This window comes from Drepanopeziza brunnea, assembly GCF_022702325.1.
Source record: "Drepanopeziza brunnea f. sp. 'multigermtubi' strain 214-2 chromosome Unknown ctg2, whole genome shotgun sequence".
NCBI lineage: Eukaryota > Fungi > Ascomycota > Leotiomycetes > Helotiales > Drepanopezizaceae > Drepanopeziza > Drepanopeziza brunnea.
The window spans coordinates 2,032,883-2,048,481 of NW_027094065.1; the positions used below are offsets into that span (position 1 = coordinate 2,032,883).

The following is a 15,599-nucleotide window of genomic DNA, read 5'->3' on the forward strand; positions in this document are numbered from 1 at the left end:
CGGGGCGCACTTGGAGTCTTGAGAGTCTATTGCATGAGCTCAGACGGTAAAGGCCTATCTGCTTCGCTTTCCATCTGCATCTGCTTGTGCATCTGCGTTAGCATTACGGCCCGGTGATTTCCAGGCGGGAAAAAGTAATGCTTGTAGCACGTACCAAATCGAGATGGTGCGAATAATGAATCACGATTACGAACCCCCGTAAATTATCTCTCCCTCTCTGGATATTGTGACTCTGGATATGACTTCTGTTGTTGTTGGTTGTGTGGCCAAGAGGCCTTGCTCCTATCTAGCTATGCTAGAACGTCGACTCCTTCCATTTCCTTTTCCCTTTTTTTTTTTTTTTTTTTTTTTTTTTTTTTTTTTTTTTGAGAATCGGGACCAAGCCAAGCGTGGTTTTGTATTCTTCGAAAGCACTTCTCACAGTCACTGTAATCCTAGCCACTTTCAGAGCGGTTACTTGGATAGATAGAGAGGAGAGCAAAGGATATAAATCGCTTCGCTAGCTAGCAGCCCACAACCCACTTCCCATAGCCAGCCGTCATGAAAGTAAAAAAGAAGGACCAGAGAAGGCTGGCGAGATATGTATACTTGCGGCTCTGTATCTTGTACGGTGTGGAATACAGAGTGTGGTTTCGAAATTGCCCTTGTGAATTTGGAAAAATTCGTGCTTTGCAATCGGGATGGCATTTTATCAGACGATGAGCAGAGAAGGATAAGCGGGAAGCGGGCAGCTTGCTGATTTAAGATTTAATATATATATGGAAAGAAGAGGTTATGAATGGTGGTGTAATAAGAGAGTTGTATTTGTAGAAGAGATGGTATGTTAACCCATGGTGCTTAATCAGTACTTCGGACCTGATCGGTTTGAATTCTGGTTTTCAAGCTACCTTTTCTCTCTCTCCTCTTCGCTGCTGGACCTTTTATTTTCTCCCCCCTCCCCCTCTTCCATCTTCCTACCCGATTCAATTTAATCGAGCCAATCTAGCCCAGCTTTACAGCTTCTTGTAAGTATCATAATCCATTGGAGACTTTGTTTTCCCCCCACCGATAGCCAGCCTAAGCCAACTCTTCTTCCTCTTCTTCTCACAGTACTTCCACGGCTGAGAAAAGGTCTCAACAGTAAAAAAAAGTCATTCCAGACATGGATTTGCGTTCGCCGTATAGCTCCTTCCTTCTCTGGGATTTTCCTGTGTGAGATGCTAGTATGAGGTTCGTTAAACATTACTTCGGGGTTTTCGTACGTAAAATGCTAGCTAGCAAGACTACTTAGCGAGTGAAAGAAAGGGGCTCGGAAGTCTGTTTTGCTTCCTTTGTTTGAAGCGTAATATATGTATATATTGTGTAGCTGGATCACCAGCAAAGCTCAAGGGTTTAAAGTGTAAAACGTAAAGTGTACGACTTGCGAAGTTGATAGCGGTATAATATCTAAGAGTAAGATATTGCGCAAATAGACAGGAATGGGGCAGGTTGTATCGATTGTGAATTTATATAAACCATATGACTCGGGCGGCGGGGGGGGCAAGGGGGTTGAGTGAACGAATGAATATACGTATCCGAGGCCTAGCCCACAGGAGCTTACGCAACATCGTGACATTGATGTCGATATCGATTCGTGGGACTTCGGAATCAAGAATAAGAAAGGATGGATGGAATTCTGTGAACAAATTCTGAGGTATTGTCTAGTGTCGGTGAGGTTGTTGGCTGAAGGCTCTTCGGATAGGAAAAAGGTGCACAATTGGAAGTTGAGATGGCAAGAGTACAACGAGAGGAGACAGATAGGGTTGGCAGGATTCAAGCGTTGGAAGCTTGCTTGTCGATGCTTCAGAGCTTGGGGCTTGATGTTACATACAACCTCATGAACTGTAACAATCCTACATGATCGGAATAAACGCTTTAGCAATGACTCGGCAGTCGGTAGTGGTAAGCCAATATGGGATTCGATAGCCTTGGGCTTACAGTCTAGGAAATTTAGGTAGATGGCGTGGCACAATTACAGCGTTATTGTTGGGTATCCATTGCTAGAAATCCTATTTATGGCAGTGACCCCCCAAAAATTAAAATGTTTGACACTGCCAGAAATCTCAATCAAAACAGATGAGACTCGGCAGACCATTTTGAGTTCCTGCTTTTAAGTGGCGATGCAAGCAACTGTCTCTCTAGCATTCAATTCATAGTAGTAGTCCCCTTAAGTGCTGGAACTATATATCCGAACTTAATATGCGGAATGAATCAAGCATTGATTCTTCGCGAGGTGACTCGGAACAGCTGCATCTCCCTATCAGGGATCCCTGAACCCCATCAAGATCTTGATGATTCTTCTCGGTTTGCTGTTCCATGGTAGTATTCCTTCCAGGGTTTCCCCATCTCGGCGTGGTCCTATTTCATTCGGGTTTTCCCAGGGGCAAAGTTCATTCCAACGTAGATGATTATCGCCAGGACACACCAAATATTTTGGTCTTGCTTTTTGCAGGACTTTCCAGTGAAGCATCAGCGTTCTCGAGGTATATCCTTTGGTGGCCTTTGACATCCAATGCGAGGTATTTGTAAACAAATTGGCTTCCGAGTTCGCTATCTGGCGTGGACTTCACCATGTGCAAGTTGACTACACCCTTGTTCAAGGGCCCTTCAACCTAAGCGTTGTTAGTGTTCCATATAACCAGCAAGCCATGAGACTGACATTGAAATGCATGATAAGGTGCTCTCTTCCATAATGATCCGTCTTTAGCGTTGAGCTGGTGATATGTCAGTGTCTTTTGCTCTCTCCCTTATCCCAACACAGGGAGAACATACGCGATAGGTCTCGCTCTTGCCCATTTGTTCCAGGTTGGTTCTCCGTAAGCTGTGATCTTCTTGCTGTCTCCCAGCAGCTTTGTGCATCTTGGATCCTTCTTTACTTGGTCGACGGCTTTATTAAAATGATGTGTCTTGCTATCGAGTGAGAAAACTTCGGTGTATAAAATATATCCTACGCTTCCCTATAAACAATTAGGACGGATCGTGCCGATATAATTTTCAAAGACCAACGGTCAAGACTGCACCCAGCAAAATGAACCCAAAGTTGAATGTCTGCTGTGTTGTTCTTGCAGCCTTCTCTCCGGCAGAAAGATCACCCCATGCTACCCTACCGTCGTCGTTGAAGGGTGTTATGGCTTTTCTCCTGGGTTTTGGGGCAGCATTGGATGTTCCAAGGCCTACTTGAGTTGCATAGAGCCGCGCGGCAAGAATGGTGCGAACATTCGCAGGACCCTTTAGCAGCGTCGGGGTTCGAAGAGAATTCATGGCAATAAATATTATGTGTAGAGTTATAGACGCTTGGAGATCTTGATAATGGATGGAAACTGAGAATGAGTGAATTGAAGCTTCAACCTACCTACTTCCTAAGGTACTCTAACGTGGGGACGGCCCACCTTTCCCAATCAGGAAAGGTGGAACTTCTGAATCGCAAGGTGGCCCACTCCCACTCCCAGACACGATTGTATTTCCATCTCCCCGGGAATTGGAGAGCAAAAGCAACACCCACAGGTCCTCTCCCATTCTACTCGCTCCGGATAATCTTTCGACACTCCTCAAGATTGTAGCAACTATGGCAGACAGTGAAGGCAACGTTGACAATGGAATGGCCTCCAAGGCTGAGTCCTTGCAGCTATTCCAAAAATTAAAGACAAGGCCTGAGAACAAAGTGAGCAAGATCCTACGATGCCTTGGATTAGTGGCGGGATGTTTAATACTGACTATACACTGCTCAGATCTGCTTCGACTGCAAACAGAACAATCCTACCTGGACTTCAGTGCCCTTCGCAATCTATCTCTGCCTCGATTGCTCTTCGAACCACCGAAATCTAGGTGTACACATCTCCTTCGTCCGGTCCACGAACCTTGACCGTATGTTGTGATATATGCAGCTGTGCTACTAGAGCTAATGCGCAACTAGAATGGCAATGGCGACAACTGAGACTCATGAAGATGGGAGGAAATGAAGCCATCAAGAAGTATTTTCAATCCCACGGAGGAAGCGCTGCTCTGGCTAGCAAGGACTCAAAGACCAAGTATGGTTCAGCAGTTGCCGAATCATATAAGAAGTATCTGAACGCACTAGCCGACAAGGATATTGCAAAGTAAGCAGCTCGGAAGTTTCGTGTCGATGTATGCTGACGTGGTGGGCACAGTGGTACAGCAAACCATGTTGTGGTGACAGACGTGATGGGCAATGGCCCGTCTGACGGCGCATCTACACCAGCTGGCGAGCCTGAAGATGACTTCTTTTCTTCCTGGGACAAACCAGCTATCAAGAAGCCCACACCTCCTGTCTCCCGTGCTGCCACGCCTGTTATTGGACGAACCCCTTCTCCATTCCTGAACGCCAGTGCCTCGAATGGAAATGGCAATGGAAATGCACGAGCCGCTTCGCCTCTTGCAGGGGCCGCGGCGCCGAATGCAAGCCGCACCACTTCATCCGCTGCGCTGCGCAAAACAACCACTACTGGAACGGGACCTCGCAAGGCAAATGTGTTGGGAGCTAAGAAGACGAAGCTGGGAGTAAAGAAAGTCACCGGAGATGTCATCGATTTTGATGCCGCAGAAAAGAAGGCGAAGGAGGAGGCTGAGAGAATTGAGAAGTTGGGTTACGATCCAGATGCGGAGGAAGTTTCTGTGAAGAAGACGATTACCAAATCGGCCGACCTTCAGAGCATCGCATCTCCGACCCCATTGAACCCTGGAAGAGCAGGCAGAGACCGCAATGGCGGGGACGTCGAGAGACTTGGCATGGGCATGGGACGTCTTGGATTTGGACAGGTTGGAGGCTCCAAGCCAGCCGCTGCTGCACAAAAGAAAATGGGTGGTTTCGGATCTGTTGGCCCAGTCTCAGCTACGCAAGAAGGTAAGGAGAAGCCCCTTCTCATAGTCAATTTTGCTAAAGTATATGGCAGATGACGACCAAAAATACGCTCGTGAAAAGTTCGGTGCACAGAAGGGTATCTCGTCGGACGAATTCTTTAACAAGGGAGCTTTTGATCCTTACGCTCAATCTGAGGCAAAGAACCGGCTGCAAGGATTTGAGGGTGCCACATCCATCTCATCAAACGCATACTTCGGCCGAGCCGAGGAGGAAGATGCTGGAGAAGAATATGGCGATCTTGAGAGCGCCGCCAAGGACTTTGTCCGCAAGTTCGGTGTCACCGCTGGCGACGATCTGGAGAATTTGACTCAAGTACTGGGCGAGGGTGCGAGCAAGCTGCAGGGTGCTATCAGAAGTTACCTGAACAGCTAGGGGAAGTAATTCGAACCTGTGCATGCCGCTATGATATGAAGCACAGGGTGGTGAAAGTTTGGTGTCCGGCGCAAGATTGAAAACGGCGTCTGAAACATTGGAGGCTGCTGATTTGAAAGGAAGTTTTAGAGGTGAGTGCGGAAAGAAGCGGAAATGAAAGTGTGCAAGTCAGAATGTGATATTGTTTTTGTTATGTTTTTTTGCTGTCCTACTTGCGACATCGAACTCGGTGCACGGTATCCTAGTATCCTAGTAATCTAAACACCTTTGGCTACAGAATGCTATGTTTCTGATCTCATCTCAGGTGGGAGATGTGATCCGTGTCACCAGCTCCTTTCGCCATGCTAATGAAACAGAACTCACGTGGCATAACTTCACGAGCCATTGGTGTATCTGCTTAGTCCGGGCCAGTCAACGGCAAACGTGTGCCCGCTCCTTCTCAACTCTCTACGCGAGGAAGGCAGATCATCTAAGTAATATTCACCGCCAGTCTGATCTCATAACGCGTATGCCCTGCTCTTCTCTTCAAGGAAGGTACCTATTGGTGGCTAATCTACTGATACCAAGCGGCAAGTCGTCTTCGCGACATTTCATCTATTTACGATAAAAGATATCCTAGATGGCTGTAGAGTCGGGTTAAGATGAGAGCAACCAGAGCAGTCGTAACTCGCCACGAATTAGAGGTCTGGTCGGTTACCTTAATGGTAGGGTCTTGCTCGATTTTTGAGATACTTTAAGGTGGATGGTAGATGAATTGAGCTTTTTACGTCGTGCTGCCAGTAGGAGGAGATCCATTTTCTTTTGTATATTATAAGAATAGCTGTTATTCTAGTAGCAAGAACCCGTTGTTGAATTTCGGGAGTCCACGTCCCGCGATGTGTAATAGGCTTCCAAGTTGAGAGAGCGATGCGGATCGCACCGAGTGTGCTGATGACCAGAATCCTCAGATGGCTGGGAGTTAGCTCGGAAACTCCTTCCCGAGCCGAGTACACCCGTGGGAAGGAGGCTCTTCGTGGAATCGCTAAATCAGATACCCTACTTTTTCTAACAACGTCATTCAACTTCTTATTCTTGTCCAGATCTTGGAGAAAGTAGACTAAAAGTCATGCACGATAGAAATGGGGAATTGTTGGGTTCCAGGTCCAGTTTTGCGGTGACTTGAAACGCAGACCAGTCGGTGGCAAAAGAGCCAAAAGTATACGGCATTTTGTTGTTGTTATTGTTGTTGTATTTATCAACGTCGGGCGGGTGGCAGGCCCTGAGACCTCCCGTAGGAGACGACGACGTCTTAAGTAGAGGTATCATATACAAAGTACTATCCAATCGAAAGTAAAGACTACGTTAAGGAAAAGCTCTCTTTTAGATAGCCCCGGGAAAGGGATAATTGTCAGTAGAGGGGTTTTGCAGCCGAGTTAACCCAACATGCATAACTCCTGAGCTAACCCCACGATTAGTAATTTTGAAAAAGGGGTTTTGCAAGATCCGTTAACTACCGGTATGTCAGTTATCTTAACCCAATTCGATATCCGTAGAGCACCTTGGCTTGCGCTTCGAAAGGAGAGAAGTGGGGAATACTTCGCGAGTTTTTGCGTACAAATCATTATCGCGACGATAACATTGAAACAAATCACGGCGGGATGGGAGGGTATATATTGTCATTAGATCTAATGCGATCGAGGCTACCTATATTCAGATATTATTGAGGTTCTTTTTTCTTTCTTTCAAAATAGGGGTATATGATCACTGAAGAGCAAGTCAGGGCATCCACTTTTATGTCAGTTCAAAGGGTCAGGGCAAAGAATGAACTTCGAACCAAGGGCAGACTAAGCCGAATAGAGTATCCGCAGGTCGAGACAACGCATCGTTATAGATACCCAGGTCGATAGGTCAATGATCGTTATCTTTTGAAGCGTCTCCCTTACTAACCTCTTGGCTGTGGCGCCGACTCTATATTTAGGACAATAGAGTGAGATAATTGGTTTTATGCTATATATAACCTGACTGTCAAGCCTTATGTATGATGAGGTATGATAGCCATTTTTCAAAATTACGCAGACGTCACGAACCTTTCTGCTAGCCCTATACAACACACACCTTTACCGAATGTCAAGTCAAGGGTCAGGGCACGAATGAACTTCGGCCTACTCGCAAACCAAGCCAAATACAGTATTCGCAGGTCGAGATAACACATCAGGAGTGCTACGCAGGTCGGCAGGTCAGTAATCGTTATCGCATGAGACCGTCCACTCTACCAACTTCTTAGCGCTTCTTAGCCGTGGCGCTGATACCATATAGGTACGTAGTATACAGTGTTGAACATCTTTACTTACCAGGGCTTGAACCAGTCAACTTATAAAGATTCAGCCTTGAAAAGTATCTTCCAGATACTATCGAAGCAGATTCTTGCCCAATTTTTTTGCATAGCTCTCTCGAAATTTCTGCTACTTGAAGGTGTCTATCAATATGGCTTCTGGAACTTCTACTAAAAAGACCAATTTTCTTAATTCATTGTATCTAACACGTCGTACCGGAAAGACCGGATGAAGTGTCTGCAAATGTACTTGCACATACCAGAAGTCATCTTAAAGACTTCTAAACCAAACAGCCTTTCCAATAGTCTTTCCAACAATCACATTATCCAACTATCACTATCACTCTCTCAACATGATGTCCATCAACGCTGTCGTCGCCGCAGCTGTTCTCTCAGCTTCTGCCGTAACAGCAGCACCTGCAGATCTTTCTGTTAGGCAAAGCCAAACAGTCTCGCTTTGCCTCGACCCTGATTTGCGAAGCTGCAACCCCTTATCTTGGGTATCAGGCCGCCGCAATAAGAATCTTTCTTTTTAAAACATTGGATTAAAGCTTCCCAAGTTGAAGACGATCTGGCTTCGAATTTGCGTGATCATATTACTAGTCTCGATGCTAAAGGCGCCAATTGCGAGTTCTATATATAAGGCTCTCATACTGCCCCTTAACCCAAGTCCAAACAGCTAATCGAGAAAACTGCGATAACGGGTGCAACGCTAGTGGCGGATTTATCACTGCTCACAATTCCATCCCGAACGTTGGAGCAAACCCGGGTATTGCTCGTTACGACAACAGTATCTCTTCTTGGAAATGCACGTAGATAGTTGTTGTGCAAAATGCCTCTAGCTCTGCCATGGCAGGTGCCTTGCAGCACGTGCCCTACTGTACATAGAGCCACTCTCTTGGAACAAAGAAACGCAAGCTTCGCATGCCTCTCGCACACGATAATTTTCGGTGAGTTGGTCTCTAGCCAGTCATCCTGCAGATATACCTACATAAACTTCTCGAATTTACTCTCTCCGCCTTTAGGAGCTTCCTGCAGCAGAATGCACGTACAAAAATCTGCCCGACGGTTCTGGGATCCTGGCGACTCTGTTGACGGGTGATGAATGGAGAAAACTGAGTCTGCTTCGCTTCATGGTGAAAAGGAAAAGTAATTAACAGCTAACAAGAAGGCATCGATTCCAAAGAGGATTCATATACGGAGTTAGAGCGTATGAGCCATGTCCTAGGGTCTTAGGGTGTGTCCCACTTTAAAACGTGATTCAGTCATCTCACATCACATGATCCATTTCCAATCCATTCCTTCTTTACCGAATGATCCAAGCTTCGTTTTTAGCGCCTACCCACTCTCAGTCTGTGTAACCAGCCACACAGCCAGTTTGGCTTACAGATTCAGATAATTTTCTATTCAGCAAGTTTTACCGTTCACCGTTCACCGTTCACCGTTCCCCGTGGCCCGATTATGCAATCCACTCCACTCCACTCCACTGGTCAGGGGATAACCCTTTTGGCGGCTGCAGACCTCGATCAAGCGCTTGCTTCGGCTTCCAGTCCGTTTTCCAATAATTGCCCGGCCGCCCTCAAACCTTGTCCCTCCTTTCGCTTCAATGACGTCGCGCCACCCCTGACACCGGCGACAACATACCAATGGAGCCCCCAGCAGCCAATCTGGAAAATGGGATAAGAGTGGCTGGTATTTCGGTATGTTTGCAGGGACTCCGAGCTGCATGGGCTTGTGAATCAATAGGAGACATGTCTGGGGCATGGCGTGTTGACTGGATGATGTCGTTGGGTTGCCAGCCAGACATACTGAAGAAAAAAAAGATGGGGTTCAAAGAGTGAGTGTGTGCCCGCGATATCCACTGGTTCGATTGGAGGGTAGATAAGTATATGCTGTTTGACCTTCCCAACAGCTTGCTCACCACCATCTATGTACCATATTATCACTTTGCTACAGCGCTTAAGCAATACTACACTTACTTCCCTCTGCTACTGAAGAACAAACCCAATATGCGTGTCATAGCTCTATTCCCTCTGGCGTGTGCCATAGTGGGATTCATCCTCTCTCTGTTAGCTCTACTCGCAGGTAGCGAGAAGAGTTTCATGGAGGACTACCATATCATCACAGTACGTCTCTATTCCCAACCTGATCAGGCACAGAATCTGACCCTTGACAGCTCAACACGTCTACCTTGGGCCACAACGTCTTCGGCTCCGACTCCGATGCCACACCAACTTCCACATCCGCTTCTGCTACGGCGTCGGCGACATCTACTGTGGGCAGAATTGGAAACTTCATCACTGGCGTCACGGACAATGTCACGGATAGGGTCGAAGACGAGTTCAACGAGTTGGTGGCAGACGTCGCCAACAATTTGGCGGCGGAGCTTGGTATTAACCAGTGGTACAGCTTGCACATGTTGAATTGGTGCCAGGGGAATTACAAGCCGAATGCTACGGCTGAGGGCGCATCCAAGAATATTACCTCGTGCACTAATCGAACTGCGTTGTGTAAGCTCCACCTCCCATACTTCGCATGGAACGAAACTGACCGGGCGCTGCAGATGATATCAACATTGACAAGATTCTGAACCAACAACTCCAAATCGGCCCTCTCAACCTTAGCCTCTCCGATATCAACTGGCCCGATGATATCAACAGGGGCTTGGACGCTTTGAACGCAGCTTTTAATGCAGTCTTCATCTTATACGCCATCGGGATCGCAGCTGCCGGGCTGGCCATTATTGGCTCCGCTGCAGCCTTCTTCCTGGAAGACTCACGCCTGATATCCTTCGGTAACTGCGGCCTCGCGTCACTAAGCTTTTCCGCCCTATGCATAACCTCATCGCTCGTCACATACGTGCAAACGAAAGCCGTGAACATCATCAACAAGTACGGCAATGCTGTCGGGGCCTACGCAGACAGAGGTGGGAAATACATGGCTATCACCTGGGTCGCTGTTGTTGTCATGTTTTTGGCAGCGATAACTTGGGTGGTGGATTTCTTCATTGGAAGGAGGAATCAGACGCGCGAGTATACTGAGAAGCCGCATACCCGTAGAATATGGGGACGTAGTCGCCATAGCGATGAGGCGCAGTTGAGGAGAGCAGGTGTTTAAACGGGCTTTAAAGGAGGAATTGGTGATGAATGTGAAGAGCGAGATGATTGTTAAGATCAGAGGCGAGAGATATCTGAACATTCTAGAGCCAGTGGAGGAGAGGAGTCTCTGAATTTTTCCGGCGCCTTGGATCTGGATACCCATTACTTCACAGCATTTCAGCGACAGCGTTGCCTTTCATTGCTTTTCAGATACCCAATGATAACGTCGTAATTGTAGCGTAATCTCAAATACATATTCTTCAAAGCTCGATTGTCTTGAATGTTTCATCCCCGGCGAAACTTGATAGAACGAACACAGCCACATGATGCCCCAAGCTCGCACAAATGGGCCCTGCTCACCTGTTCTTGTCAACAAACAAGCTTTATTTTGATGGAGCCTTCTTCAGCTAGGCCTCGCCTTATGCCCCAGAATTTTATTGTCGATCCCACTCTCCTCATGTTTGAATCCAAAGATGGTTGTTGAAGTCATAGCAATGCAGCTAACGGCCTGCATCTGGTAGGGGGAAAAAATGGGAGTAGCTGTGCTACGGTGACCCAGCAACCAGGGTGGCTCTATTAAAAGATCTAGAGGCAGTATGTATAGACGTCACTTACTAATAGTCGAAAGGATTAGCTGGTGGCCGTAATTGTTGCAACTCTATTTAATTTCTCGCGACGCCATCTCTCTTCGTCTCCTTTGATCTCGACATTGTATGCTATTTCCTCCTCCCATCCTCACAGCAGCATCCTTTTGAATTGGTGTTGCTTCAAGCAAGTTATCATCGCTGGCGACAATGGCATACACGCAACCGCACCACGGCGGCCAAGCCGACGCCTACTACCAAGAGGGTCAACAAGATATCGGCATGCAAGCCCAGCAGAAGGGTTATATCCAACAACAAGGTCCAGGCGAGTACCAGAAGCAGCCCCAATACCAACAAGGCGCATACAATCAGTACGATGGCGCTGCAGCTTCGGGATACCCGCAGCAACCACCAAAGTATGGAAACATCCAGCCCGTCAACAATGCACCGAACGGCAATGGCAAGCTCTCGGGCTTCGAGCAGACCTTCAAGCTGGATCAGCCGAAGTACAATGACCTGTGGGCAACGATCCTGTTCCTGCTCACGTTTGCCGGGTTCTGTGCGGTCAGCGGACTGGCGATCCATGGGTATACTGTTGCTGGCACCGGAGGTATCTATGATGACGAGAATACGCTGTCGTTGAACTCAAATACGATTATCCTGTTGTAAGTCTGTATTCGAGTATTCGAAGGACTGTTCTGATAGCTGCAGCGCCTTCGTTCTGCTCGTTGCGTTCGTGATTTCTGCTGCGTACTTCTGGATCATTCGCGCCTTTACCAAACAGTAAGTCCTCCCTCAATTGCTCAACTGAAGCTTTCGCTAACATTTCGCAGAGCTATCTGGATTACCGGCATCTTACAAATTGTCTTCGGTGTCGGCACAGCAATTGTGTATCTTATTCGCGGCTGGTACTCTGCAGGAATAGTTTACCTCGTCTTCTCCGTCTTCTACATCATATGCTTCATCTCCTGGATCCCACGTATTCCCTTCTCAGTGCTGATACTACAGACCGTCATTGACGTCTCCAAAAACTATGGGCATGTCTTTGCTGTCTCTGCCATTGGGGGATTCATCGCTACGGCCTTCGGGGCCTGGTTCTCGGTCACTATGGTCGGGGTCTATGTGAAGTACTACCCGAATTCAACGGGATCCGCAGCAGGCGGCGGGAGTCCTAGCAATGCCAAGGTTATCGGACTTCTCGTCTTCATCACATTCGCCGCCTACTGGATCACGGAAGTCATCAAGAACGTCATCCACGTTACGATTTCAGGCGTCTATGGCTCCTGGTATTTCTGCTCGCAGAAGCCAACGGGAGTCCCTAAAGGCGCTACACGTGGTGCTTTCAAGCGCTCCATGACGTACAGCTTCGGCTCCATAAGTTTCGGCAGCTTGCTTGTCGCCATCATTCAAATGCTACGTCAAGCCTGCTCGATTGCTCAACAAAACGAAGCCGCGCAAGGCAATCTTCTCGGCTCGATCTTCTTCTGCTGCTTGCAATGCTTCATCGGCCTTCTGGACTGGGCTATCCAGTTCATCAATGAATATGCGTTCTCGTACATTGCGTTGTACGGAAAAGCCTACATTCCAGCTGCCAAGGTAAACCCCTCCTCTCCCCTCACCCATCCTACTCGTACTGATTGCAACAGACAACCTGGACAATGATGAAGGATCGCGGCATCGACGCCCTCGTCAACGAATGCCTCATCAACCCTGTTCTCACCATGGGTGCCGTATTTGTCGCCTACCTCTGCTCTTTCCTCGCTTATCTGTACCTCTCTTTCACCAAGCCTGTTTATAATGAAGGCAACGCCTTCACGGCCGTCGTCATGGCCTTTTCTTTCCTCATCGGTCTGCAGATTGCGAACATCTTCTTGGTGCCGATCAAGAGCGGTGTGGCGACGCTGTTTGTGGCCATGGCATTTGATCCTGAGGTGCTGATATACGAGTATCCGGATCTGTGGCAGCGCATGATTCAGGTCTATCCACACGTACAGCAGGCAGTGCATGCCTAAGCTAGATGAATGTTTGATGTCAAGGGGAGACAGCAGGTTGTAAGAAAATAACAAGCGAGAGGGTCGGGTGTGAGATGGGAAAATGGGAATTGATGCTGCGAGTGTGGCTGGCGCAAGGATAAATAAATGGTCAGGAAATAAATACCCAGTGGCGTTCCAGGATACACCATAGGGGCTACGCAGGCACAACACGATGATAGAACATCATCACCATACCGTAATTATTCACAACTCGCTAACCAACCTCTTCGTCTAGGCGATCGATCTATGATAATTTCGGATTAGAATTCGAATGTTTCGTGTCTTTCAGAAGTAGAACAAACGTCAGGGTTGACGGGGGACTGGTTTGTTTACGTCGTTCCTCCCTTCGCTACGGCTATTCTTTTGTCCTTGGCAGCTAGCTAAGCTGGCAGTTAGTTCTCCCTCTGATCTTTTCTTATTACTTACATTCTTTTCTTTTGTAAATGAGAGCGTACTATTGTACTGGTAGTAATTTGAAGAAAATTGGGGGATAGATTAGTGTCGAGCAGTGGAGAAAGATCCTGGGTTTTTAAGGCGTGGATCTGAGTGGTCTACAATTACTGTCGTTTGATGGGATTCTGATCTTGTAGAAGTCTGAAGTCTGAAGATCTAGATAGATTCTTGGTTGTCTTGTCTTCCATGGCTTTGATGAGAGAGAATTCCGGGAGTGAATATGAGTATTAATCTGCTCTCAGCAGACGCCCGTGTACCGCGAGATGATTCATTCATGTTAAGCCAAACCTCGGAATCTTGACGTCTTAGGCGTAGGAGATGTGATGCTCCGTCATTTAGGAAGTAGTGATATATAAGGGCGAATTTAGCTGTACAAGACACCTGAATCAAGCTGGCACTGCCGAAAGAGTTCAAAAATTAAGGAGGCACCGTGCGGCTATCGATATTAATTACTCTTCGTCCACAGATGTAATTCTGAGGATGAGGATGTGTCAGATCTAGCAGATAGATAGATGTATTACTTGCCTTGAAACACAGGCCAAGGTGATTTGAATTATAGGCGCTGGCCGCGCCCAGAATCTGTATAAATGACACCAAGAAGGATGTTGACAGTACCAGCTAATCGTACCCCTGCGGTTCCTGCCTCTGACTAGTACTCCGACCAGGGGTACGATTACCAACTACACCGCATATATTTTGCGATCCCTTTTGCAAATTGGAACTTTCAGCCTCTTTTAGCACGTATACTTCTAGAAAGTCAGTTTTGTTATCAAGAAGACTTCCTCTAACCGGCTCCTACCCATAGATCTTGGTGTCAGTCGTTTCCTTTTCCTTGAACAACAAGAAATCAGCGGTCAAAGCGGGCCATGTGTAGCGGTAGGTTTCTCATAGAATTAGCGAGGAAGTAGACATCTATGGTATAACTCAGTCACCTCGATCCCGAACCTATATGATTTCCTGGCCTTTCTTCACTCCTCTTCTCTTAACAACTGCCACGAAACGAGGCGTGGATCGAGCACCACCGAGCCTGTTTCGATGCAGTTTAGCTCTCTTTATTCGATATACTTCTGACTGGGCTAGAAGAGAAGGATGTTAAGTCTTTGGTGTGGAGCTGGATCCAAGTATTCAGAAACGCTTTTTATTGTCTTCAATATATATATATATATATATACATAGGCAATATCGATACTGATAAAACAATAGCAATAATCTTATTGACAGCAATGGAAGATAAATATGATAGGCATTCACGCAGCGTCATAGGCTCCTCAACTCCAGGATATTAGTATAGATTCTTATTCACGACGTTGACCACGTCGAACATACTATCCTCCGCAGAAGTATGGCTCTTCGCGGATGTATAGCCTGTTCTGGGTAGATGGTAGTGCTTATCATCAGGTTCGTTTTCGCAGCCCCTGACCGAGCCTGCAAGGCCCTGCGCTATTCACAGCCAGGGTCTCACAGACGCTCAGCTAGAACAAGAAATTAAAACCAGAAAGGATGAGGGTTGCAAAAACCGGATGTGGTAGCTAGGTAGCTATTCGGATTGCTATCCCAGCATTTTCTAATGGTTCAGGTAGATAGATATGTGAAGATGACAGTAGGGGCTGAAGGTGTGAGAGAACCATGTTGGTTCTAAAGTGATCTTATCATTTCTGCGCCCGGGAATCAAAGTCCACAGATCGCGTGCCAGCCTTTTCATCGGTTTTGGCTGGGACAGTTGATGCAAAACTCCAGCAAAACTTCTCCAATATTATTAAACGTACCAATCGTCGGCTCGCTTAGGTGGGCCTCCTTACATCCTTTTAAGACGATTAAACAATAGACGCCAGCCCATGCCACAAGTCTCGC

The 15,599-nt window shown here is 47.1% G+C and overlaps 4 protein-coding genes across 4 annotated transcripts; 3 read left to right on the top strand and 1 right to left on the bottom strand.

Moving 5' to 3' along the window:
* Positions 1 to 2,426: 2,426 nt before the first annotated feature.
* L3040_001733 (uncharacterized protein) lies at positions 2,427 to 3,279 on the bottom strand (the record flags this gene model as incomplete). Its single annotated transcript, XM_007294409.1, has 4 exons — positions 2,427 to 2,630; positions 2,678 to 2,732; positions 2,791 to 2,975; positions 3,025 to 3,279. The coding sequence occupies 4 exons, from the start codon at positions 3,277 to 3,279 to the stop codon at positions 2,427 to 2,429; spliced, it is 699 nt and encodes a 232-aa protein (XP_007294471.1).
* Positions 3,280 to 3,583: 304 nt separating this feature from the next.
* L3040_001734 (uncharacterized protein) lies at positions 3,584 to 5,269 on the top strand (the record flags this gene model as incomplete). Its single annotated transcript, XM_007294410.1, has 5 exons — positions 3,584 to 3,679; positions 3,747 to 3,882; positions 3,932 to 4,115; positions 4,167 to 4,879; positions 4,929 to 5,269. The coding sequence occupies 5 exons, from the start codon at positions 3,584 to 3,586 to the stop codon at positions 5,267 to 5,269; spliced, it is 1,470 nt and encodes a 489-aa protein (XP_007294472.1).
* Positions 5,270 to 9,589: 4,320 nt separating this feature from the next.
* L3040_001735 (uncharacterized protein) lies at positions 9,590 to 10,697 on the top strand (the record flags this gene model as incomplete). The annotated part of the gene is made up of 3 exons (XM_066156874.1): positions 9,590 to 9,706; positions 9,757 to 10,090; positions 10,144 to 10,697. The coding sequence occupies 3 exons, from the start codon at positions 9,590 to 9,592 to the stop codon at positions 10,695 to 10,697; spliced, it is 1,005 nt and encodes a 334-aa protein (XP_066012883.1).
* Positions 10,698 to 11,472: 775 nt separating this feature from the next.
* Positions 11,473 to 13,274, top strand: L3040_001736 (uncharacterized protein; the record flags this gene model as incomplete). Its single annotated transcript, XM_007294412.1, has 4 exons — positions 11,473 to 11,927; positions 11,974 to 12,045; positions 12,096 to 12,858; positions 12,909 to 13,274. 4 exons carry the CDS (start codon positions 11,473 to 11,475, stop codon positions 13,272 to 13,274), a joined length of 1,656 nt encoding a protein of 551 aa, XP_007294474.1.
* Between the last annotated feature and the right edge of the window lie 2,325 nt (positions 13,275 to 15,599).